The 27391-nt window shown below is 40.7% G+C and overlaps 1 protein-coding gene, 1 non-coding gene and 1 pseudogene across 2 annotated transcripts; 2 read left to right on the top strand and 1 right to left on the bottom strand.

The window, feature by feature from the left end:
- Positions 1–10957: 10957 nt before the first annotated feature.
- Mir5627 (microRNA 5627) lies at positions 10958–11018 on the bottom strand. The gene has a single exon (NR_049203.1). It is a non-coding gene; the product is annotated as a microRNA 5627 (primary transcript).
- A 244-nt stretch (positions 11019–11262) lies between these two features.
- Positions 11263–15434, top strand: Dnajb9 (DnaJ heat shock protein family (Hsp40) member B9). Its single transcript, NM_013760.4, has 3 exons — positions 11263–11391; positions 13018–13244; positions 13926–15434. The coding sequence occupies exons 2-3, from the start codon at positions 13028–13030 to the stop codon at positions 14375–14377; spliced, it is 669 nt and encodes a 222-aa protein (NP_038788.2). The 5' UTR covers positions 11263–11391; positions 13018–13027; the 3' UTR covers positions 14378–15434.
- On the top strand, positions 18113–18930 carry Gm7370 (predicted gene 7370; annotated as a pseudogene).

Raw genomic sequence — 27391 nt, 5'->3', positions numbered from 1 at the left:
TTATATTGTCTCCAGCAGAAGGTGTAGCCCAGATTAAAGGTGTGTTCCACCACACCTTTAATCCCAGATGACCTTGAACTTGGAGATTTAATCTTCTGGAATCCATAGCCACTATGCCTCTAGATCTCCATACCAAGATCCAGATCAGAAACTTCTATCTCCCAGCCTCCAGAGAAGGGTCACTGGTGAGCCTTCCAATTCTGGATTGTAGTTCATTCCAAATATAGTCAAGTTGACAACCAGGAATAGCTACTACAGTAGTTCTCATGGAAACCTATCTGTTTTCTCTTATTCCTTTTCTTATTTACATGTTCCTGGTAGCCTAGGCCAAGATCTTAAGCGAGAATAATGGGTAAGAAACCATCCCTAGAGATGGGGCCATTAACATGACCATATTATCCCCAGGGAAATCAACACTTTACTTTCTAAATCATTTACAGAACCATTATGATAGATAAAAAACTTTCCCAACAATAAAATTTCATGTGGCTACACGTGTGCCATCGGAGGTGGATTTTGGTATATGGTAAAGAAAGCCTTAATTAGAAAGAATTAAAATAGTTTAAATTTATACATTGAAGATTATAAAAAATCAGGCACTAGATGTTAAATAATAATTGACAATGAGACTGGAAAGTTAGTTCAGTGGTTAAGAGCACTGACCGTTAAAGATTTATTAACCTGCTCCTGGAAATATGACACTAGCCTTGAAGACAGTCCCCACTGAATATATCATTTTAGAATGGTTACATTTTGATGACTTATGATGTTATCTGTTCTGTTTGGGATTCACTGAATACATAGTTTAAGAGTTGTAATGCAGCTGGGCATGGTGGCGCACACCTTTGATCCCAGCACTGGGGAGGCAGAGGCAGGCGGATTTTTGAGTTCGAGGCCAGCCTGGTCTACAAAATGAGTTCCATGACAGCCAGGGCTATACAGAGAAACCCTGTCTCAAAAAACCAAAAAAAAAAAAAAAAAAAAAAAAAAAAAAAAAAAAAAAGCTGTAATGTTTGGATGATTTTTGTGCTTTATTGTGCCAAATGATATAGTTTCTAAGAGATGTAATGTTTGTTTTTTTTATTGTATAAATTCCCCTGCTTGAGAGCTGAAGAATACACTCAGATTCAAACTGCCTTTGTGTTTGTTTCTTTTAAAAAAAATTTAATAAACACATTTTATTAGATATTTTCTTCATTTACATTTCAAATGCTATCCCCAAAGTCCCCTATAGCCCCCCACCCCACCCCCACCCCCCGCGCCCTGCTCCCCAACCCACCCACTCCTGCTTCCTGGCTCTGGCATTCCCCTGTTCTGGGGCATAGAACCTTCACAAGACCAAGAGCCTCTCTTCCCAATGATGGCCGACTAGGCTATCCTCTGCTACATATGCAACTAGAGACACAAGCTCTGGGGGGGTACTGGTTAGTTCATATTGTTGTTCCTTTTATAGGTTTGCAGACCCCTTTAGCTCCTTGGGTACTATCTCAAGCTCCTTCATTGGGGGCCCTATGTTCCATCCAATAGATGACTGTGAGCATCCACTTCTGTATTTGCCAGGCTCTGGCATAGCCTCACAAGAGATAGCCAGGGTCCTGTCAGTAAAATCTTGCTGGCATATGCAATAGTGTCTGGGTTTGGTGGTTGTTTATGGAATGGATCCCCGGGGTGGGCAGTCTCTGGATGGTCCTTCCTTCTTTTAGGTTTCTTGAAGGATTACTTTCTTGCTTTTTCTAGGGCATAATTTCCCTCCTTGTGTTGGAGTTTTCCCTTTATTATCCTTTGAAGGGCTGGATTCGTGGAAAGATATTGTGTGAGTTTGGTTTTGTCATGGAATACTTTGGTTTCTCCATTTATGGCAATTGAGAGTTTTGCTGGGTATAGTACCCTGGGCTGGCATTTGTGTTCTCTTAGGGTCTGTATAACATCTGTCCAGGATCTTCTGGGTTTCATAGTCTCTGGTGAGAAGTTTGGTGTAATTCTAATAGGCCTGCCTTTATATGTTACTTGACTCTTTTCCCTTATTGCTTTTAATATTCTATCTTTATTTAGTGCATTTGTTGTTCTGATTATTATGTGTTGGGAGGAATTTCTTTTCTGGTCCACTTGATTTGGAGTTCTGTAGGCTTCTTGTATGTTCATGGGCATCTCTTTCTTTAGGTTAGGGAAGTTTTCTTCTATAATTTTGCTGAAGATATTTACTGGCCCTTTAAGTTGAAAATCTTCATTCTCATCTATACTTATTATCCTTAGGTTTTGTCTTCTTCATGGTGTCCTGGAATTTTTGGTTGTTTTGAGTTAGGATCTTTTTTCATTTTGCATTTTCTTTTGTTGTGTCCATGTTTTCTATGGAATTTTCTGCACCTGAGATTCTCTCTCCCATCTCTTGTATTCTGTTGCTGATGCTCGCATCTATGATTCCTGATTTCTTTCCTAGGATCTCTATCTCCAGGGTTGTCTCCCTTTGGGTTTTCTTTATTGTTTCTACTTCCAATTTTAGATCTTGGATGGTTTTGTTCAATTCTATCACCTGTTTGGTTGTCTTTTCCTGTAATTCTTTAAGGGATTTTAGTGTTTCCTCTTTAAGGACTTCTATCTGTTTAGCAGTGTTCTGTATTTCTTTAAGTGAGTTATTAATGCCCTTCTTAAAATCCTCTATCAGCATTATGAGATTTTAAATCTGAATCTTGCTTTTTCCAGTGTGTTGGGGTATCCAGGACTTGCTGTGGTGGGAGTACTGGGTTCTGATGATAATGAGTGGTCTTGGTTTCTGTTGTTAGTGAGATTCTTACATTTGCCTTTTGCCATCTGGTAATCTCTGGTGTTAGATGGTTGGTGCTTGTTCCTCCTGTGATTCTGTTAGCCTCTGTCAGCACTCCTGGGAGTCCAACTCTCTCCTGAGTCCCAGTGGTCAGAGCACTCTCTGCAGGCAAGCTCTCCTCTTGCAGGTCTGGCGCTCATATCCACCTCCTGGCTGAAGATGAAGGCCTGAAGAAGGGACCCTGTCCAAGAAGCTCTGTTGCTTCTGTGGCCCGTGTACTCTCCTTTTTGGGCTGGTCTCTAAGAGACCCAGGATACAAGATGGTGCTCTCACCTGAGTCCCAGGGTCAGAGCCCTCTCTGGAGGCCAACTCTCCTCAGTGATCCTAAGATCCTTGGGTGTGGTAGGGCGCCTACAGCATGGAATGTCCTCTGGGGAACGTGGGATTGTCCACCAAGTTCGCGCCCAAGGTGGCCTAGCTCTGTGTTTGTTTCTGTTTTTCACTGCCAAATCCTTACCCACCTAGCTTCAAGGACCCTCATTCCAGGGACCTCAATACCCAACTGGGGTGGTCCTTGGCATCAAAGGACATGTAAGATGCCAGGACAATGAAAGGAAAAATCCAGAATTATCAGTGTCACACTTGCAACATTCTACTGATACAATCAGTCACAGAGCCTACCCAGATTCAAGGAGGTAAAACAGTTCTGTCTCTAGATAGGAAAACTCTAAAGTCACATTATAGGACAACAAAGAGGAATATAACATCAAAAACCAACCAAAAGCCCACAGTCTGCCTGGCGTGGTGACACACACCTTCAATCCCAGCTCTTGGGAGGCAGAGGCAAGCAGATTTCTGAGTTCGAGGCCAGCCTGGTTTACAGAGTGAGTTCCAGGACAGCCAGGGCTACACAGAGAAACCCTGTCTCGAAACAAACAAACAAACAAACAAACAAAAAAGCCCACAGTCCATTGAGAGAGGGAGCTGTAGATATAATCACAATGACATAAAAATTACACAAGTGCTATTAGGATGTTACAAAACAAAGCCCAGGCCAGGCATGTCTCTTTATTCAAAGCATTCGACAAGCAGAGACAGAAGGATGGATGGTGTATTAGTCAGGGTTCTCTAGAGTTATAGAATTCATGGGTAGTCGACACATAGTAAGGGAATTTTGTTGATAACTAATAGTCTGTAGTCTAACTCCCCAACAATGGTCAGCAGCAGCTGTGAATGGAAGTCCAAGAATCTAGCAGTAGCTCAGTCCCATAAGTGAAAATTTAAAAAAGAAAGAAAGAAAGAAAGAAAGAAAGAAAGAAAGAAAGAAAGAAAGAAAGAGAGGGAGAACTTTGATGGATTTTTAAAAGCTTTGTCAAATGACTAGCCTGCACATCTAAGTAATGTATTAATGTGTGCTGCAGAAGCAAGGTAACCGTCCTACCAAGTAATAGAATCTCTGTACCACCACCACATGTCCTCTGTGCAGTGAGAAAACCAAGATATGATATGTGGCTGATAGTTTCATCTGAGAATAGCACTTCAGTGTTTCTTCAACTGAAATCTGTTGTTATAAAGGATAACATTTATTTATATTTTGTATAGGTTATATGAAACAATTATATAGTTTGTTGGAAGTAGTATATAACTACATAAATTACAAGTTTTCATTCAAATCTATTTTATACAGGACAATTCAAATGGTTTGCTGTCTTCAATTTTAAGCAGTATTGAGAACTAGGCTCTTAAATTAACATTTTAGCTTATTTTAATTCTTTTCAGACAAGATCAATGTGTAGGCCAGGCTGGCCTCAATTTCATGATCCCCCTGATTAAGTGTGAGTGCTGGGATTACAGGTATGCACCATCCTGCCCAGCTTGTGCTTGCATTTAAATGAGAAATAAGTGAAACAAATTCTTTATATGAAAATAAATACTTCACCGTCTTTATTACTGGAACCTACCTCAGCTCTATTTACAATCTAGTGGGATGTTTCTAGATGTTGATACCAACTGATTAAGAACTGTGACACTCAAGTTCGGAAAGAGAAATCTGATGCAAAGGAAATGATTGTGTTATGTGCTCAGCCTCCCTCAGGTGTGGTGACACATCCTGAACTCTCAGCACTTGGTAGATGAAGGCAGGAGAGACAGCATTTTGTTCCTGTATTGAAAATCTGAATTTAGGGCTGGCTCTGATAATCAAAATGTGTTTTATAGGCAAAAATGTATTAATGGCAGTGGCAGAATTTGACAGAAAAAATTTTCCTACTAGTTTAAAATGTAAGTACATTAAACACTAGTTGACAATATTTTATATTTCATTAGATGACTTCCCTAAAACATAGACCATGTAATATACTATATTAGTTCATGCTCCTTTATATATTTACACTATAAAGCTTACACAAAACATAACTGTTATAATCGCCCTTCAATCTCAACTAATTTAGTTTATACTCAGTAAAATTAGCAATTTTCTCCCCTCAAGTTTTACTAAGTTTGTAAGATTCTAGCAGAGCCTGAGTGTACAGGAAGTAACTTTTAACACTGATAACTTTATGTAGAAAAATCTATGTAAAATGGCTAGTTATTTTAGAACAGTAGCCAGTTCTATAACTCCCTGCTGGCCCTCTTCCAGTTTCTAGCCAGGCCCCTTCAAACATTTCTCCCTCAGTTCCCCAAAAGCGTGCTTAAATAGTCCCCCTCTTCTAGTTTCCTAATGCTAGCAGCTCTTCATTATAAAAACTCTTCTAGCCTAGCTGCTCAGCTCAGCCTCTCCTGGCTCAACTGTCTCCTAACATCTTCTTCACCAACTGCCATCTCTTATCACTTGGGTATCCCCACTGGACCCCAAGCCTCAAGTGGCCTTTTAAATATTCTATTCTGTTCCCAGAAATCTGAAAGGCATCCAACACTGAAAGTCATATCTTCAAGCAGTTCTAACAGGTTATAATTCTTAAAGGGCCAGTTGACTAGCAACTGAGGTTCCTTTAAACAGCCAGGTGCACAAGATGAATCACACTTCTGGGAGTTCTCACCAAAATAAATAACGTGTTTTTGAAAAATCATTCAACTTTACATATATAAATAAATTGGGTTTTAATTATTATAGGCATAACATCTAAGGCATTTCAAGGCTCTTGCTACATCTAAAATGAGAATATACCTTTTACAATACTTTCTATAAATTCATGTGGAATGTGCATCATGAAAATTATTCCCTGTACCTACAAGTAAAGATATATAACACATCTTTAAAAGTACCCTTTGTGAGTATCTTTACTGGTAACTGGATTGCACTATATCTCGGGTACTGGCTGGTTGTATGTCAACCTGATATGTTAGTCATTAGAGAAAGAGCCTCGGTTGACAAAATGCCTTCATGAGTTCCAAATGTAAGGCATTTTTTCAATTAGTGGTCTATAGGAGGTGGGCGGTCCATTGTGGGTGGTGCCATCTTTGGGCTGGTGGTTCTAGATTCTATAAGAAAGCATGCTGAGCAAGCCTGGAGGAGCAAGTCAGCAACAAACATCCTACATGACCTCTGAATCAGCTCCTGCCTCCAAGTTCCTTACCTACTTGGGTTTCTGTCCAGACTTTCTTCAGTGATGAACAGGAATGTTAAAGTGCAAACAGAATAAACCCATTCTTCCCAACTTGCTTTTTGGTTATGATGTTTTGTTGCAGCAATGGAATTCCTAACTAAAACAAGGTGGTACCAGTGTAGCAGGGTATTGCTGTGACAGACCAGTCTATATCTTGGGGAGGACTGTGGAAAGACTTTGGGCTAGAAAAAGCCATTGAGTGCTGAGACTTCAGTGAGATGTTCTCTATCTCAGATGATGATTATGCTGAGAGCACTACAGAAGATGGAGGTTTGGTTTGTGAAATTTCAGAGGGAAGATTAAAGCCTCTATCAGGACTATTTGCTACTTTGATTCAAGATTCTGTGGTTATGGTTGGCTGGGGTCTGAAAAATCAAATATGATTAACAAGACACTAGGAATACTGAAGTCAAACCTTTAAGTTACTGGGACAAGTGATGCTGGATGGAGCTAAGAAATTAGAAAAGAATTAAGAAGAGACCAGCATTACTGAGGTGAAATCATCTTGGAAGTATTTTCTGAGAGTACAAAGAAGCTGTGTTCCAGAGGCAGCCACGGTTGGATCTCATACTGTCAGCTAAACTGTAAGAGTCACCCAGGTGTACTGGTTTTGAAGATATGAAAGGGTCATGGAGAAGAACTGAGGCTTGGCACAGGGGAGGCCATTGGTGAAGGTGCAACCTCAGTGGAAGCTGAAGGCCCAGAACTGAGGAGGCCATGAAAAGAAGTTGAAGCTTGGTACCATGAAGAGAGCCTATGATTGGTTACTGGTGAAAGTGTAACCCAATTGCTGCAGAAGACTCCAGTGTTTTGTTGGAGATGCCAATATCATGGGTAACCACCAAGAACAATAGCAACAGAACAGTAGTATCAGCTGGAGCCTAGAAGACAAGCTGTGTGCTATAGATAGAAACCTTTTTAAGGTTTTTATAGGCAGAGCTGGAGAAGTTATCCAAGTCCTTTGGAGGAGTCCAGAAGATCTTGAGTGGATCCTAGACATTCTATAGTTGCAGTTTGATTTTGGTTTGATTTGATTGGGACTGTGCCCTGATTTTTCTGTCTTCAAGAAAGTATTTTACTGGAGCCCACAGTTAAGAAATTTTGTATTTTAAAAGACTTTGGATATTAATGGGAGATTTTGGGGATGAATAAGAAAAACAAGGATTATGGCTTAATAGTGATGTCTTTGTATGTCAAGTTGAGAAGGGGTCAGTTGGACTGGCTGGTTTTGTGTGACAATCTGACACAAGCTAGAGTCAACCATCAGAGAGGAAGGAACCTAAGTTGAGAATGCCTATATAAGATCCACATCTAAGTCATTTTTTCAATTAGTGATCAATGGGGGAGGGACCCAGCCACTGTGGGTAGTATTAGCTCTGGTCTGGTGGTCCTGGAATCTATAAGAAAGCAGGCTGAGCAAGCTAGGAAAAACAGGCCAGTAAGCAGTATACTCCATTAGCTCCTGTCTCCAAGTTCCTGCCCTGCTTGAGTTCTTGTCCTGATGTGCTCTAATCATGACAGTGATGTGGAACTATAAGCAGAATAAATCCTTACCTCTCAGCTTACTTATTGGTTATGGTGTTTTGGTGTAGCCACAGGAACCTAAGACATCATACTCTTTAAGAAATCTAGATTGTTTCCTGACTTAATTTTTTTTCTGACTCTCTATGAGAGCTCTTTTTGTTTTTTGTTTGTTTGTTTTTTTGTTTTCTGAGACAGGGTTTCCCTGTGTAGCCCTGGCTGTCCTGGAACTCCCTCTGTAGACCAGGCTGGCCTGGAACTCAGAAATCCACCTATGTCTGCCTCCCAAGTGCTGGGATTAAAGGTGTGTGCCACCACTGCCCAGCTGGAACACAGTTTCTTTGTGTTCTCATAAAAAACTTCTCAGAAAATTTCTCCTCAGTGATGCTGGTCTCTTCTTAATCACTAATAATTTTCTTAACTCCAGCTAACCAGCATCAATTGTCCCAGTAGTCCCTTCTATTCTTGATTCTAAAGCCAGAGCCATATGGCCAAAGATGACAAGTTCTGCTGCTTGTAGGAGCTGGAACATGGTCCCTTTTTTCTTTTACAATATCATTAGCCTCCTCTTTTCCAACTCCTTCAGGGCCTAAGTTTGATTGTCCTGGATCTTGCTCTGTAGACTGACCTTGAACTCAGAGATCTGCATGCCTGTCTCCTCCTGTGGTTAAAGGCATGTACCACCGAACCTGATTTAAGCTTTTCTTCACCTAGAACTTGCTCTGTCCCAGCCTGGCCTTGAACTCAGAGATCTGCTTGGCTTTATCTCCTAGAATTAAGGGTGTGTACCACCATCAACACATCTGTCTTCTGGGATTAAAGGTGTGTACTACCACACCTGATATAAGTTTTTCTTCACTTAGAATTTGCTCTGTCCCAGGCTGGCCTTGAACTCAGAGATCTGCTTGACTTTATGTCTTGGGATGAAAGGTGTGTACCACCATGCCTGGATCTATATTTAGCTAGATATGATCTTGCCCCAGAGTCTCACTCCCTTAATTCAATGCAATATCCTTGAACATGGGATTCAGCTCCATTTTACTTCCTGGTGACCCTTTAATGCTCAGACCATATGTTTTATATTTTTTCCTTTCTAAGCTTGCTACAGTTGTTCAAAATGCTCTTCAGGAGAATTAACCAGAGAACAAAGTCTATGCTGGCCATTTCTGAGACTTCTTTTGTCAATGTAATTAAGATAAATATCTTTGCCTTAGCTTTATGTAGACTCTTTAGACAGGACAAAAAAGGAGCCACATTCTTCACCAAAATACCACAAAAACAATCTTTACGCCACATACTGAAATTCTTCTCCTCTGAAACCCCTTAGGCCAAGTCTGCACAATTAAAATCACTTTCAGTGACAAAGTCTTCCATGTTTTCACTAGGATAGCCCATTAAGCCCCATTTAAAGCATTCCCCTGCTTTTCAGATCCAAAGTCCCCAAATCCACATTTTTCCAAACAAAAGCAGGCTCAGGCCTACGACAGCAATATCCCAGTCCCTGGTACCAACTTCTGTCTTAGGTTTTTACTGCTTTGAACAGACACCATGACCAATGCAAGTCTGTTAAAGGACAACATTTAATTGCGGCTGGCTTACAGGTTCAGAGATTCAGTCCATTATTGTCAAGGCGGGAGCATGGCAATTAGGCAGGCATGGTGCAAGAGGAACTGAAAGTTCTACCTCGTCATCTAAAGCCTGCTAAAGGAAAACTTCCAGGCAGCCCACAGTCACACACCTACTCCAACAAGGCCATATCTCCTAATAATCTCCTAATAGTGCCACTACCTGGGCCAAGCATATACAAACCATCACAACCATCTTCTGTAGTTTCTCTGGACTTGTAAGATAGACACACTATTTTCTTTTTCTTTTTGCTGACATGGTCTCTCTTAGGATGCCCAGTGTGGCCTTGAGCTCCCGATTGTCTTGCTTCAGCATCCAGAGCATTGAGATTATAAATGTGCACCACCATACCCTGGGTACAGGATGAGCTGAACACTCAATGCATGCAAATCTACTAGAATCTTACCAATTGACCACAGGGAGAAAAATAAAGTTTGAAGTAACAGAAAAGTCAGGCTAGCACTAGAATTATTTTTCATTACAAGAGGAAAAGAAATGGGATGTTTTAAATACATTGATTTTTCACATAAGTACATACTCCCTGTTAAGTCCTCCTTTATCTGTTTACCTGTACAGAAGAAAAATCAGAGGTGCCAAAGGATTAAACAAAGGGTCTTTCAGTTACAATGTAAGGGAACCAGGGTTGGAACTCAGCAAACCTGGCTTTGGAATTTGACAAACTTGCCTTGGCTTCTGAATAAAACTAAGTACTTACCTATTGTTTTTGAAATATGTCATGCTGTTGTTGAGATAATATCTATTATGCTCTCTTCCATAACTGAAGACATAATGGGACAAGTTATAATTCTAGTCTGGCAGTTTTCAAGGTTGCTTACATTCTTTTTGCCTCCTTTTTCGCAGGAGAAACAGGGTTTTTGAGCTTTGAGTTGGCTCAGTGGTTTAAGAGGGTTGTCTGTTCTTCCTAGAGTTCTTGAGTTCAATTCCCAGCAACCACATGGTGGCTCACACCCTCTTTCTGGCAAAGAGGTGTACACGAAGGTAGAGCACTCAAAATAAATTAACATTAAAACAAAAACAAGAAACAGGGTTGCACTGAGTGACCAACCTCACAGGAACCTCACCTTCCCACTTTCAGATGTACTTTCAACATACCTACTGTTGAAATGAGGTCAAGCTGAGGGAGGGAAAGAGCTGGAAAAGCCCGAGCCCCGTGCAAACTTTGCTGTGTTAAAGCAACACAGCGTGGTCTTGCCTACAAAGCAGTGTGCAATACAGTGGGCTCCCGCCTTTTGGGGAATTGAGGATTAAGAGACTAACATGACAGAGGCAGGCTTGGGCTCTAATGGCCTCTCAATGACACATCGCCTAAGGGTGAGACCTGAGTTTTCTGGTCACCTGGCCACTTATGAATAAAAGCTCTTTATTACGACCGCGCGAGCGATGACCGCTCAACAGCGAAGCTTTCTGCAGGCTGAAAAGGCCCACGAGGGGCGCCGGAGAGCCCTGTCCTCTAGGGCGGGGACGCAGGGCCCGGCGCACCCTCTAAAGCGCCTGCGCGCGATGCGCCCCAGGGAAGGATGAGGAAATCGTCGACTCACTTCCGCTTCCGCACACCTTGGCACCGCCCCTCGGAGGGTGGCGACGGAAGTGACGCAAGGACCAAACGGCAACAACAGTTTTCCACGTGCGCGTAGGGCGCCAAAGTCAGGTGGGCCGGCGGGAGCCAATGGGGAAGCGTTTCGTGTAGGTCGGCTCTATAAGCGGTCGCGCCAGCCACGGGCTCCCGCCAGTAGGGAACGGGCCGAGCTGGGAGGAGGCTACTCGGCGTTCGGAGGCGAGGTCGGAGCCTGTGCGGCCGGGGTCAGGGAACCGGAGCCGGGCCGCCGCGCTGTGGAGAAGCTGCGTCGGGGCGCACAGGTAAGGACCGGGGAGGGTGGCGCCGAGTCGGGTCCCGCTTTGTGTTCCGCCTTGGCCTTGGTGTCCTACCACCTATCAGCCGCGTTGGGAAGCCAAGCGACGCGACTGTACCCCGAGATGGCTGCGTCACAGCTCGTGCTTGCGGTGGGGTTGGGGGGTCGTCTTCCCCGAGGCCAGGCCGGCAGGTCGCGGAGCTCGCCGGCAGGGCCGGAGCATGGAGCTGACGCTCTGAGTGGAGTGGGCCGGGACGCCGGACCGGCCAGCCCTCCAGCGGGTTCGGGGAGGGCGATCCCATTGTTTGGGCAGAGTGGGTTTGATGGGGAAGCTAAAGCTCGGGCACTAAAAACATCTCCAGGGGCAGCTTGAAGCGGCGGGATCTCGTTTGTCACCGAGCCGCCTTGCTGTCAGTTGTGGACCAGCCCTTTGACTAGCGAACAACCGCAGCCTCTGGCGACCATCATCGGACATGCTCCGCTTACATTAACTTTAAAAAAAAAAATCTACTTTTTTTTTTAAGTCAGGGTAGATCTGGCTGCCCTGGAGCTCACTATGGAGACCAGGCTGATTTTGAACTCAAAGTGATCCCCGCCTGCCCCTGCCTTCTGAGTGCTGCGATTAAAGGCGTGGGGCACAACGCCAGGCTTTCTGCTTGAGTTCTTTAGAGAGTTTGTACTTGGTACGCGTGACTATGACTAAGTCTCGGGAAAAAAGTAATCTACCTGCTAATTATGCTTAGGATAGGCCACAGGAGAGGTTGGCTGGCAGTTTCCACAAACCATAGTGCCTTTTTCATCAGCCCTGTTATGTCATCATAGGTCATTAAGGACTTCTGTGGTACAGCATTCAAAAAAGCAAAGAAATACACTTCATCTCGAATCATTATGTGTTACCAATAGTTCTTAGGTAAAACTTTGTTTTAAAGAGAAACATTTTACTTGCTGAGAAATCTGGGAAGCCCAGTAATAACCCAACTTATCCAAAGTATAAACTTTTCTTCCTCTGGTAGCTCAGCTTTCAAAGAAGTATAAGTTTTACTAATTGTGAGCCTTAAGCAGATGTTATTTACCGATATTTCTGAAGTATTTGGGAAGTTAAATTTATGCAAACAGACTATTTTAACCACTTTAAGATCAAATAGATTTTACAGATTTGAGAAAAATCTTTCCTTCCCCACCTTTGCCTTTCTTCCTGCGGTTCTAGCCAAACACAGAAAAGACAGATTTCTTTTTCAGTAATTGGTTTATATTCTGAAATTAAATGTGGTAATGAAGACAGCGCTGAGGAAGCTGGGGTAGATCAGGAGCCACCTCAGGAAAATGCAGTATTAAATAATAATATAAACAAGTAATAATACCTTTTGTATCACAGGCAGACAAGTTCACCATCAAGTAGTAGAAATCCTAAGCCTTCCTAAGAAACTATCAGTTTTATCTTTCCAGTAGATAAGAAAAGCCTTGCTAATAGACTCTAATATCAGAAGTACAAGAGCGTGACTAATGTGATACTATGTGCATAACAGCTTGATGCTGCTGTCTCAACACCAGAGCTTTATTGAGTTGGATTTTTTTTTTAAGTCTTAAAATTTGTTCCTTGGACTTAAAAAGACACTATGTTTTTCTTTCTTAGGTTATTAGAAATGGCTACTCCACAGTCAGTTTTCGTCTTTGCAATCTGCATTTTAATGATAACAGAATTAATCCTGGCCTCCAAAAGCTACTATGATATCTTAGGTGTGCCAAAGTCTGCCTCAGAGCGACAAATCAAAAAGGCCTTTCACAAATTAGCCATGAAGTACCACCCTGACAAAAATAAAAGCCCTGATGCTGAAGCAAAATTCAGAGAGATTGCAGAAGGTAAGTAAATGTTGCTGAGGTCCCATGGGTATTTAATAAGCTAATGGTAGCTGATAATTTTGTAAGTCTTAAAGATGTTATGGAGATGGGAGAGGTGTATGTAGGATTTTGTAGTTTGTTAGAATAAATACTTGGTTCCTGAATAAGTAAATTAATTGTGGTATGTCATTTTATTGTTTTACAGTTTTAAAGATGTTGGCAGGGTATCATTTATCTTTTTTTTGTTGTTGTTGTTATTTATGAAACCACTCTGTCTAAAAAGGAGTATTTGAACACCAAAATGATCAACTAACTTAGTAAATATCAATTTACTTAGTAAATTAATCTATTTCATCTACATTTCAAACCAATGTGTATTTAAAAATATGTAAAGAACATTTTGTCATAATACTAGGGCTAAAAGAAACCATACATATATCATGGGCATTAAGTAGTTAATGGTGAGTAGGCTTATGTAGGGGGATGGAATTAAACATTTACTTCAACTAGTAAGAAAGTAAAAAATCTGATTTTCTATTAGCTGAATACATTTGATAATTTATTTCTTTAACAGTTAAAACGTTTTCTAACTTATATTTTAGCTTTATTATGTATAATAGTTTGTCATATATTTGAAGTTTGCATATACACAATTTGGGATATTTTATCTTCCAATTCCTAAAAGGTTTTTATCTGTTTCAGCGTATGAAACACTCTCGGATGCCAATAGTCGGAAAGAGTATGACACAATTGGACACAGTGCTTTTACCAATGGCAAAGGACAAAGAGGCAATGGGAGTCCTTTTGAACAGTCATTTAACTTCAATTTTGATGACTTATTTAAAGACTTTAATTTTTTTGGTCAGAACCAAAACACTCGGTCTAAGAAGCATTTTGAAAACCACTTCCACACACGCCAGGATGGTTCTAGTAGACAAAGGCATCACTTCCAGGAGTTTTCTTTTGGAGGCGGATTGTTTGATGATATGTTTGAAGACATGGAGAAAATGTTTTCTTTTAGTGGCTTTGATACCACCAATCGACACACAGTACAGACTGAAAATAGATTTCATGGATCTAGCAAGCACTGCAGGACTGTCACTCAACGAAGAGGAAATATGGTTACTACATACACTGATTGTTCAGGACAATAGTTGAATCTTTTCCTGTTTCCACTAAGCCCACCTAGTTTATTCTTCCTTACTATGTCTGATGAAAAAAGTTTTCTGTGAACTATTTTGGTAAATGCATGATTTCACTTATGTTAAGCTGTTTGTTATAGGTATTCCATATATTGAACTTTTTGTTTTTTAAAACAAATTAAAATACATTCAGCTAGTAGACAACTGTAATTTTCCTGATTAGGAGAAGTTCTTTTGAAAGATCATTTGCAAGATTTTTTTACGTTACCTGTCCTTTGGCTCATTTTCACACCCCCCCCACCCCCCCGGCCATATTCCCAAACAAAACTCAGCCCGACACATACTTAACAATTAAGTTTTAAAAGTTACCATAGATTTACATTGTGTGAACTTGAATAATAATTGCAGTGAAACCTCTGCAAATTCAAAACTGCACGCCCTGTGGCCCTGACTTGGGTTACTAAATGTCTGAAGCTGTAATTTTGAGTCATTTAGTGAAGAAGACCATTGCTTTTGGCTGTTTGCCCCTGAAAGCTTTAGAAAGTGAAGGTTTGATTATCACACAAAGATGCCTTTTCTACCGTAGAATTGGTGTAATGGGGAAGATTGTATTGCACGTCATTAAGCTGAAAAGTTTAAAACTTATGACATATTGCCAAGAAATTGTGTTTTAGTACTGGGTGAATGATTTTGTTTGATCAAAATCATAGCTTTGTAAACATCTTTGGAATATTTTTCTATTTGTTGACTTTCTAGGTCTTCGTATGAATTTATTTTTGGTGTGTGTTTGTGTGTAGTCACTCTTTTGCACTTATCTTTATCTAGAGATTGACTAATACCTCATTCTTTTTGTAAAAGCAGCCAGTAATTTCTGTGTAACCTTATTATGTGCAATATTTTAAATTTTAAGAAATGTGTGCTTCTTTTGTTGTTAGAGTTATTTCTTTAGTTCTGCACTTTTCCATGTTATACTCCATACGAGTATTAATCCTATGGATGCATATGAAAACTAGTAATGTCTCATACAATATTGTGTGTGAGTAAGAGAAACTATAAATATTTACAACCTGATCTTCAGTGTTGTCATTTTATTATGCAGTTTTGGGATGTATAATATGTATAAAGTGAAGCATATTCTGATCATAGGCCATATCCTTGAAGTTTTGTGTAACTGAAATTCCCCCAGACGATCTTATTATATTGCCATTTGGTATCTTCTCTTGTGTTACTATCTCATATTTCAGTAGCTTGATGGTTTTATTTTCTACAATTTTTGTGTATTTGCTTTTTTGAGAGCAAGTGTTGTATCACAAGACCTTTTCTAATTAGGACTGGCTAAGAAGACCAGAGACTTCATTCTCAAAGATGACGGACTTCTCCCCTCAAAATAAACACACATACATAACACATGACGTGCTTGGAATGATTCTAATGTGTGCCAGGCGTGCATTCTACCATTAAGGTACATTGCTAGCCCTATACTTGTTGATTTTTTTCAGCCATGTTGTCACTTGAGCCCTGACTTTACAATACCTCCAAGACTAGCTGGCTAGTCAAGCTCCCAGGTTCCTCTAACCTCTACCCTGTCCTCCTTGCTGGCATTACAGGTACTCATTGAGTACTGGGGATCTGGATTCAGGACCCCCCATGCTTATACTTCACCTGCTCTGCCATTTTTCCAGCCTCACTTTAAGTTTTTTTTTTTTTTTTTTTTTTAATTTTAGAAAATGGATTTACTATATTCTTTGATCTTATTTCTTAGATGTTAAGTCTATTATTTGATAATAAGAAAATAGCCATATCTTGAAGTTGAACCAAGAATCATTTATATATATTATAAATATATATAAGTGATCTTTTAAGACTGGGAGTCCTTTGGTTCTGTTAAGGTTCCAGTGTAGGGGAATATCAGGGCAGTGAGGTGGGAATGGGTGGGTGGGGAACACCCTCATAGAAGCAGGGTGGGGGGGTAGAACTTGGAAAGGGGGTAACATTTGAAATGTAAACAAATAAAATATCCAGTGCCTGACAAATACAGAGGTGGATGCTCTCAGCCAGCCATTGGACTGAGCACAAGGTCCACAATGGAGGAACTAGAGAAAGGACTGAAGGAGCTTGCAGCCCCATAGGAGGAACAACAATATGAACCAACTAGTACCCCCAGAGCTCCCAGGGACTAAATCATCAAAGAGTACACATGGAGGGACCCATGGCTCCAGCTGCATATGTAGCAGAGGATGGCCTTGTTGGGCATGAATGGGAGGAGAGGCCCTTGGTCCTGAGAAGGTTTGATGCCGCAGTGTAGGGGAATGCCAAGACAGGGAAGCACTAGTGGGTGGGTTGGTGAGCAGTGGGCGGTGGTGGTGGTGGGATAGGGGGTTTTCTGAGGGGAAACCAGGAAAGGGAATAACATTTGAAATGTAAATAAAATATCTATTAAAAAATCCAATAAAAATAATTGATAAAAAATACCTCATTTCAAATAAGTATTAACAAAGGATGAATTATTCTCATATTGTTAATATGTTTATCTCCTCCAAGGCCTGATCATCCTTATTTTTGCCCATTGTGAGTTCTGAATATTTTGATCCTGTTGAGAATTTAAAATTCCTTCTTGGGTATGATAGTATATGACAGAGGTCACAATCGTCCAGAAGCTGAGGCACTAGCATCCTAAATTTAAGGCCACCTTGTGTTATATACTTCAGAATCCTGCCTTAAGCACCAAAGCGATTTGTGCATTCCTAAGATAATTTTAGTTTTTTGAAATGGTTTTGTTGACAAACAACTTACTAGAAGACTATGAGATCATTGTCAAGCAGAATAAAGAGATTGATAAATCACTATTCAATAGGTCTCTTAACATTTTGTATACAGGATTATGTAGGATTTTAAAATTACATCTATTTGTGTCCATATCATAGCATATGTGGAAGTCAGAGGACAACTTGTAGTTTTGTCCTTTCACTGTGGAAGTACTAAAATTACCAGGAATTGAACTCTGGTCTTCCAACTTGGCAGCAAAGGATCTAGTGTAGCTATCCTTACTTTAGAGTTCAAACCAAAACTAACTAAAAATAATTTAAAAAAGGATACTACATATTAATAAAAATTCATCAAGAAGGTACAACAATGTAAATACATAATGTTGGGAACAAAAAGATAATTTTGTTTCCTATCGTCACTGTAACTAAAGTAGAAATTAACAATGGTCATTTCATTAAAAAAAGTCATTAGGCCTCATATGGACACACTGATATTAGGATACTTAAATACTACCCTGAGTCTTCTAAAGTGAGAGGAATTAGAGCTATGTTGTGACTCCCAAACAAAACTATTTTGCTGCTACTTCATAACTAATTTTGTTTACTGTTGTAAGTCATAAACATCTAATTTTCAGGCTACCTGATACTCAACTCCCTGTGATAGGGTCAGGCAGCCTAAAGGTTTCAGCCTATGGATCAGAACCAGCGGTTCACAACATCTAATCATTTTCATACACTCTGTTTTCAGATTTATGGCCTCAATTATATATTTGTGTGTGTGTATATATATATATATATATATATATGTATATATATATATATACACACACACACAAAATTGGACTGGATATCACTTGTTCCTTGTGTTTTGATCAGATGTGGTTTTCTGTCATGTTTTTTTTTTTTTCCTATTGCAAGGAGACATTTCTTTGATAAGGGGTGAGAACTAATTTGTGGGCATAAGGATAAATACTTAGGCTCTTCTTCTTCTTCTTAGGGAAAACACCAAATGGGGATGACACCGGTGCAGTGGGAGGGCCCGGAGGACCGGGGGTGGGGTGGGTAAGGGGAGTCAGAATTAGGAGGCCTCTGCGGCTTCCATGGAGGATTCGCAGCGGTTTTAGGGGCCTTGGTCGTGGTTCAGGCAGTGGCCATGGTCGAGGCCGCCGGGCTCGTGTAGGTAAAGCTGAAGACAAGGAGTGGATCAAGCTGGGCTGCCTGGTTAAGGACATGAAGATCAAGTCCTTGGAGGAGATCTACCCATTCTCCCTGCCTATTAAGGAGTCTGAGATCATTGGCGTTTTTCCTGGGTGCATCCCTAAAGGACGAGGTTCTGAAAATCATGCCAGTGCAGAAGCAGTCTCGGGCTGGCCAGCGAACCAGGTTCAAGGCATTTGTTGCTATTGGGGACTACAATGGTCATGTTGGTCTTGGTGTTAAGTGCTCCAAGGAGGTTGCCACTGACATCCGAGGGTCCATCATCTTGGCCAAGCTTTCTACTGTCCCTGTGCGGAGAGGAGGCTACTGGGGGAACAAGATTGGCAAGTCCCACACTGTTCCATGCAAGGTGACAGGGCGCTGTGGCTCTGTGCTGGTGCGTCTCATCCCTGCCCCCAGAGGCACTGGCATTGTCTCTGCTCCTGTGCCCAAGAAGCTACTGATGATGGCCGGTACACTTCAGCCAGAGGCTGCACTGCTGCCCTGGGCAACTTTGCCAAAGCCACCTTTGATGCCACCTTTGATGCCACCTCCAAGACCTACAGCCATCTGACCCTTGACCTCTGGAAAGAGACTGTGTTCTGCTACATATGCAGTTGGAGCCATGGGTCCCTCCATGTGTACTCTTGGGTTGGTGGTTTAGTCCCTGGGAACTCTGAGGGTACTGATTGGTTCAGATTTTAGTTCCTCCTATGGGGCTGCAAAGTCCTTAAGCTCCTTTGGTCCTTTCTCTAGATCCTTCATTAGGGACCTTATGCTCAGTCCAATGGTTGGCTGAGAGTATCCTCCACCTCTGAATTTGTCAGGCACTGGCAGAACCTCTCAGGAATCAGCTATATCAGGCTCCTGTCAGCAAGCATTTCTTGGCATCTGCAAGAGTGTCTGGGTTTGGTGACTGTATATGTGATGGACCCCCAGGTTGGGCAGTCTCTGGATGGTTTTTCCTTCAATCTCTGCTCTACTCTGTCTCTGTATCTCCTCCCATGGGTATTTTGCTCCCCCTTCTAAGAAGTACCAAAGTATCCACACTTTGGTCTTCCTTCTTCTTGAGTTTCATGTGGTCTGTGAATTGTATCTTGGGTATTCCGAGCTTCTGGGTTAATATCCACTTATCAGTGAGTGTATACCATGTGTGTTCTTTTGTGATTGGGTTACCTCACTCAGGATGATATTTTCATGAATTCACTGCACAAACATTTTCTTTCTTTCTTTTTCTTTTCTTTTCTTTTCTTTTCTTTTCTTTTCTTTTCTTTTCTTTTCTTTTTTTTTTTGTACACTGTAGCTGTCTTCAGACACTCCAGAAGAGGGAGTCAGATCTCATTACGGATGGTTGTGAGCCACCATGTGGTTGCTGGGATTTGAACTTCGGACCTTCGGAAGAGCAGTCGGGTGCTCTTACCCACTGAGCCATCTCACCAGCCCACATTTTCTTTTATTATGTGGTCCATTCTGTCCTACCAAGTTCATATCTTCCTTGTAACTTTAGTGTGAAATTGGAAAGATTATTATCCTTAAAAAAAGGGAAAACTTAATGAAGAATGCATTTAAAAATGAAGTTCAGTTTGGACATAACTAAGTTTCAGATAAGATTGGGAGTAGAGATGTTTTTAGCATTAGCAGAGGGCTAAGCCAGTGGTAATGCATCATAGAATTGTAAAACCCACAGTCAGCCTCAAAAAATACCACTGATGATGTGGTAGATGCTGACTTGAAAGTGAACACAACCCTCTCTCCCATGCCTTTTTCCCCCCATTTATACAAATGACAAAACTGACATCAATTTCTCTCTAGTTTGGGTGTGCTTGGTTGAAGCAGGTTTAAAACAGAATGGCCTTAATGGAATTAGTCCAAGCATCTATAGTGAAACCCTTTTTAAGTTTTGAGATTATAATTACATTTCTCCATTCTTTTTGTTTTCTTCACCATATACTCTTTCTTGCTCTTATTCAAATTAATGATCTCTTCTTTGTATTATGTATATATATATACACACACACACATATATATATATACATGTATATATACACACATATATAATATATATTATATATATGTATGTTCATTCATAAACCTAACCTGCTCAGGACACACACAAGTTTTAACATGGACATTTTATGATATCTAGTTGATTCCATTCGGGTAGTGCCCCTTGCTCTTGTGAATATCACCAATGTTAATAAGCATTCTGTAAAAATTACTAATGCTTAACAAAAAATCCAAATAAGGCAGGCAGTGGTGGCGCATGCCTTTAATCCCAGCACTTGGGAGGTAGAGGCAGGGCTATTTCTGAGTTCAAGGACAGCCTGGGCTACACAGAGAAGCCCTGTCTCGAAAAAAAAAATCCAAATAAGTTTTCAGTATTCAAATCCTATTACATTTACATTATGCTTCTCTACAGGCGAGTACTGAGGCTCAGAGGTTTCTCTTCCTCCAAAATTCCTATGCTGAGAACCTCACCCTCTAGATGATGGTATTTAGATATATGAGTGTCTTAGGGTTTTATTCCTGCACAAACATCATGACCAAGAAGCAAGTTGGGGAGGAAAGGGTTTATTCAGCTTACACTTCCACACTGCTGTTCATCACCAAAGGAAGTCAGGACTGGAACTCAAGCAGGTCAGGAAGCAGGAGCTGATGCAGAGACCATGGAGGGATGCTATTACTGGCTTGCTTCTCCTGGCTTGCTCAGCTTGCTTTTTTATAGAACCCAAGACTACCAGCCCAGAGATGGCACCACCCACAAGGGGCCTTTCCCCCCTGGATCACCAATTGAGAAAATGCCCCACAGCTGGATCTTATGGCATTTCCCCAGCTGAAGTTCCTTTCTCTGTGATAACTCCAGCCTGTGTCAAGGCTGACACAAAACCAGCCAGTACAATGAGCTTTAATCCCAGCCCTCGGGAGGCAGAGGCAGGCGGATTTCTGAGTTCGAGGCCAGCCTGGTCTGCAAAGTGAGTTCCAGGACAGCCAGGGCTATACAGAGAAACCCTGTCTCGAAAACCAAAACCAACCAACCAACCAACCAACCAAACAAACAAAAAAGACATCGGAGTTCTCTTGGTACCTCTATAAAAAAATGACAGGGTGGGGTAGAGGGAAGGGGAGAAGTAAGGAGGGAGGGAAAGAGAAAGTAGGGGCAGGGAGAACACTCACGGGACCATTCTCAAGTGAGATTACAGTAATAGGGTTTGTATATGAAATGTTTTCCCAAAAAGCTTAAAAAGGCTTGGTCCTTAGCTGGTGGTGCCATCGAAATTTGATTAGCTTAATTGATGGATTATTTGCTTGATAGATTTAAATTCTTGATGCATAACATGGCATTATTAAGAGTAGGCTATAGTGGGGATATGCCCTGGAAAGACAGCACCTTGCCCCAACTGTTGGCAATCAGGCACATCTAGGGACATCTAGAAGTGACTTCACTCCAATCAGGTATCTTTACAGCCAGTTCTCGGGGGACCTAGCTGAAGAGGTGACAGCGTTGATCCTTTGCACGTGTGCCACGGCCCTTGTCCCATGTCCTTTTACAAATGCATCACAGGCCCAATAAAAGCCTCGTTCTTCCTGCACCCCCTTTTCTCTCCACCCTGTCCCAGGGCCTGTCTCTTTCCCCTCTCAACAAACCTCCCAGGTGAGACCTGCTGCATGTTGTGATCTCTTTGGGACTTGCTGCTTAGTTCTAACACCAGTTCCCTCTACTGCTGTGAAGTGAGCAGCTCAGCTCTACTATGTACTTTTTACCATGGTGCAATCCCAAAACCAAAGGAGCCAAACATCCATAGACCTTGCAAGACCTTTGGGACTGAGTCAAGATTCATTCTGATCTAAAGGAAATGCACTCTTATGCTGTCATCATCTTAGGAATGTGGCTACTCTGACCAACACAAGAAGACCCTGCCTCTGAGCCAGAAAGAGTGCCTCAGGGGGGCAGAAAGTCTTCCCATGCCTTCTTAGACATCTCAGTTACCAGGGCTGTAAGAAACACATCTTCTTTTTATAGGCCTCCCAGGCCGAGGAATTCTGTTACATCAGTCTGAACAGACTAAGATAGTGGGCTTCTTAGCGCTTCTAGGATGCTCATCTATTCTGGGACTCCCTTGGAGACACATAATAGATGACTATTCTATTATTGGTTGTCAAATCGATTATATCTAGAATTAACTAAAAACTCATGCTACTAGACACACCTGTGAAGGATTTTTAGTTAACTGTATGATTTAAGGTAGGAAGACTCACCTTAAATCCAGATCACGTGAGTTCATCTTAATCTGAGCTCTGATTGTCCTCCCTGAAACTGAGCTATACCTTCTCAAGGCAGCTTATATATAAAGGACCTGGAAGAAGGAAACTTTTGGTTTCTGCCTGTTTGCCCTCATTTTCATTGGCAAGTTCATAGATCCCGGTGCTGAGGGATTCCTTCTCTGGTTTTAGGGTGATGGATTTAGGACCTTAATTCAGGATTCCAAAGTATACTGAGAACTAGCTGAAGCATCTAGCCACGTGGGCTCAACAGCTTGGCCTTTCCCCTGGGAGACAGCCATTGTTGAGCTAGCTGGATCACAGTCTGTAAGATGCTCTAATAAATCCCCATTGATATGGTTGTGCCCTGACTGCAAGAACCCCTGAGATCATCAGGAACCACAACTCTGATGCAAGCATATGAGAGTATTCGAGCTGAAGCTCGGGCCATGAACCTTCCTGATGCAACAGGATAGGAGAGTGGCCCCAGGATCTAGGAAAGAGGGTTTATTAAGGAAAACCCAGAAGCATTGGAATTAATGAGAGGAAAAAGAAATGTTGGCTTTTAAGCTAATTGGTTTATAGGACCTGATTAAACCACAAGGAGGGAACATGGATCAAAAAGGAGAGTCTTGACCTGGGAACGACTTATGTTTTCTTAGCTCACTCTTATCAGCTAGCTGCAGCTGCTGTGTCTATTTTGCAACTGCCAGGGACATTTCCTGATTTTTCTCAGACCTCAAGGGTGGGGGCCATGCCTCTCTAAAGGCAAGTTAACATAGACTCTTAAAAACAAAATGGAGTTTATTCTGCTACCTCAGTCCCTTCAATGTATGTTTATTTATATATATTCTATCAATACAAATTTATTCATATTCTATCTGTTTTGTTTCTCTAGGGCAGTGGTTCTAAACCTGTGGGTTATGACCCCTTTGGGGTTCAAATTACACTTTCACAGGGGTTGCATATCAGATATTTACATTACAATTCATAACAGTAACAAATTATAGTTATGAAGTAGCAATGACAATTTTATGGTGGTGGGTCACCATAACACGAGGGTCACGAGGGTATTAAAGGGTCACAGAATTAGGAAGATGGAGAATCTAGAGTGCTGGGGACCAGCCCAGGCTGTTCTTTCTTGTTTGGTTCTTTCTGAGGCATCGGAGAGGTAAGACTTAGTCTTACCAGATACTTAGGGTTATTGTATAATAATAAAACATTACCTATCTTAAGTCTAAGTCCCTTTGCTACAGTAGCTGACCTGCCTTCTGTGAGTTCCTCTGAGGTGAGAAACTGTTTAGCACCTCATCATAAAACAGCAGGGGATTAAGTGAAAGGATTTATTGCTACTGCACCTTTCTTTCTTACTTTCTTAGCCTCTCTGGTTAAGCTGGTTAACTCTTTATGAACCAGAGAGAAAGGAAAGATGCTTTGTACAGGCAAATATGCACAGGCACATATACATTCAAACATTCATACACCCACACTCTAGCTGGGCCCAACTGTCTGTCAATCAACCCTACAAGTATTCATGCATGCCTACATGCATACATATATACCCTACACACAAACATATAGACAAACAGACAAACACACTTGTATGTGTGTGTGTGTGTGTGTGTGTGTGTGTGTGTGTGTGTGTATTTCTTTTCTCTGGTCTTTTATACCTCCTTCTTTACACAAAAGTTCCCTAGAAAATTACCTCAAAGATAAAATGTTAAAAGGAATGGGAGTTACAGAAGGATGTTGACATTAAGTTCAAAGCAATGTGTCATTATAATATACTTGTTAAAAGTTTTTTTTTTTTAACTTGTTAAAGTAACAGTTTCTGTATGGCCTTGCCTTATCATAGTGCATATCTGTGACTTTACCCTTGGGACTAAATGTTTTTCCTTGAACACAAAATTGGCCCAAGTCGCTTTCTCCTTTTAGTGTAATTATGAAATCTCATTGTATTTATTATTATGCAACCTTTATTTATTATTTGGAGGAGTGGGCACATTTTATTCTTGATTCTAACTTTATTACATCTTTCTAGCAAATAAGAGCATCTCTAAAAACTTTTCTCCTAAAATTATTTGAATCATGTCAGAACTTCTATAGAACCATTATCTATTTGTCTATATAGCATTACTACAAGATACTTCATCTTTGGGTCTGCAGACGTCTGCTCAAAAGGGTGGGTTAGTACCTAGTGATTGCTATACATTTAATAATAATAGTAAAAGCACAGGAATTTTTCCTAAAATGAATATCTCCAGGTAGAGGGAAATAGTTCAAAACACTAATATAAGACGTTTGGAAGTAGAGCTCAGTGGTAGAACACTTGCCCAGTATGCCTGGTGATCTGAGCTCAATGCTCAGGGCTGAAGAATAAAATTAATGTGATACTTAATTTTTTCCACCTATGTGAATTAGTTAAAAATTTCTGTTTTTATTCCTGTTGTAAATTTTTATAATAAAATTTCGAGTAAGTATTGGGGAAATGGTCCCCTGTTGTAGGAGAAGGCAAAGGATTCTTTTCCTCTCTCAGTCTCAAATTACATCCAAAAACTCCAATCATTACAAAGGAGTTTAAAGGGAAGGATAGAGAAAAGGTGGAAATGGAAGTACAGAAGTAGGGTACACCAACTCTTTTTCCTCTTCCTTCCTTCCTTCCTTCCTTCCTTCCTTCCTTCCTTCCTTCCTTCCTTTTTTTGTTGGTTTTTTTTTTTTTTTTTGTTCTGTTTTTTTTCAAGACAGGATTACTCTGTATAGCCCTGACTGTCCTGGAACTCACTCTGTAGACCAGGCTGGTCTCGAACTCAGAAATCTGCCTGCCTCTGCCTCCCAAGTGCTGGGATTAAAGGCATGCACCACCACTGCTGGCAAGTGTACACCAACTCTTAAGACCTATAGGAAGTGTTCCTCCTCCACTTTTTCCTCCCCTTCTTATCTCCTCTTCTCCTTTTCCTCTGTGGTGATTTGAATAAAATCAGCCTCCATAATCCCATAGGAAGTGGCACTATCAGGAGGTGTGACCTTGTTGAAGTAGGAATGACTTTGTTGGAGGACGTGTATCATTGGGATTGGACTTTGGAATCCCTAGTGGATCTCTCTTCCTGCTGACTGCAGATCCAGATGTAAAACTCTCAGCTACCTCTCCAGTTTTCTGTTTGCCTGCATGACTAACTCCATGCTTCCCACCATGACAATAATGGACTAAATATCTGAACTGTAAACCAGTCTCAAATGTTTTGTTATGAGTGGTCGTCATGGTATCTCTTCACATCAATAAACCTCTAGGACATCCTCCTTCTCATCTTTTTTCCTCCCCTTCTGGAAAGCGTTGTATAGTAATGAGCAAAATTTGGTAGAGAAGGCATGTTCCCACAAAGTTTTAGTATACCAGATCTCTGAAAATTAAGGCTAAGGTGGTGAAGTACAAGCAATGACCTGGAAGGTCTGGGGGGAAATGTTTTTAAACTTACAGCTAAACAAATTATTAACAGGGCGAGACCAAAATTATGAGCATTTTGAAGAATGAAGAAATTACTACCACATACCCTTTATATAAAATTTTTTTCCTCTAAATTATAATATACAAGAAAAAGTGATACCTGAAAAATGAGGCAAAAAGAGGCAAGATAAAGAACAGAGAAAACCAGCAAGAAGTGGGGAGAGTACATTAGAAAAGTCTATAAAGTTTTCATTTGTTTGTGAATGTATTTTCTATTATATTTTTAAACAAATAAAACAAGGTGATATCTCACAAACCCCACATCTAGTATCTAAGTTATGATTCCTGAAGGTTCCAGGGACAAAGCTAACATTAAGCATTAACCCAAGTAATAAAAGGATTATTTTTCTCTCTAACAAGAAGTCTAGAGGCCAGGCATCTTCAGAACTAGTATGCCAGAAGTTTGTCTTTTTTTTTTTAAATTTATTATTATTTTTTTAATTTTAGTTTTCTTGACTCTGACCTCTCTTGGTTGCAGGTTTCCTTCTTTTGCTGACAGTAACATGATAGAAATGTTATCTGCTGTTACATGTCCATGCTCGAACCAGTGACTAATGAGGAGATGGGAGTATGACTGCCATTATTAACTGATTTAAGCCAGTTCATAGCATGGTAGATCTTGTTGATTCTTTAAAATAGAGTAAGAAGGATACCTAGAAAAACAGAATCCTGTATTAAAGAGTAGTTAGGAGGTTGGAAAAACAATTTACATGCTCCGAGCAGTTGAATGTTGACACTTAAAAAAAAAAAAGCCTTAATGATATTGAACATTTCTAATTTTGATGTTTCTTATTGTTAGATTTGTTAAGTGTTTTTCAAAGGGCATCAGGCTCTTTTCTTTGTACCTCTAACTGATTGCCATTATCGGATTTAGTTAGGAACAAAGTTCACTGTAAATATTGTAGCATCTTGGCAGAGTTAATATTGGTGGCAATAGCTGTTCTGGATAGATCTTAACGTTCTATGATATAATTTCTGAATTTTCTGAAGTATAGTTGCAAGCCTTGCCCTTTTGCCTTGGTAGTTTAACATCTATTTGGGTAGTAAATGAACCTTGCTGCCTGCTTAGTATCTATGTATCAAAATGCTGTTGAGTGTTTGTAAATACAGTAATTATGCAGGCATTTTTATGGGAAAAAAGTTAAAAGACTCTCAGTTGTCACTTTCTTACTGAGTACTGTTAATTAATTGGAGATCTCTCTCTCTCTCTCTCTCTCTCTCTCTCATATCAAAGTCAAGTTATTATTTTTTGCTTGGAATTGGTTGCTGTCCCTGCCCCTTTATCTAGTCAAATGTTTGGCT

Source organism: Mus musculus, chromosome 12 (assembly GCF_000001635.26).
Source record: "Mus musculus strain C57BL/6J chromosome 12, GRCm38.p6 C57BL/6J".
Classification (NCBI taxonomy): Eukaryota; Metazoa; Chordata; class Mammalia; order Rodentia; family Muridae; genus Mus; species Mus musculus.
Note: the sequence above shows the minus strand (reverse complement) of the source record. Positions and strands in the feature narration are given on the sequence as shown.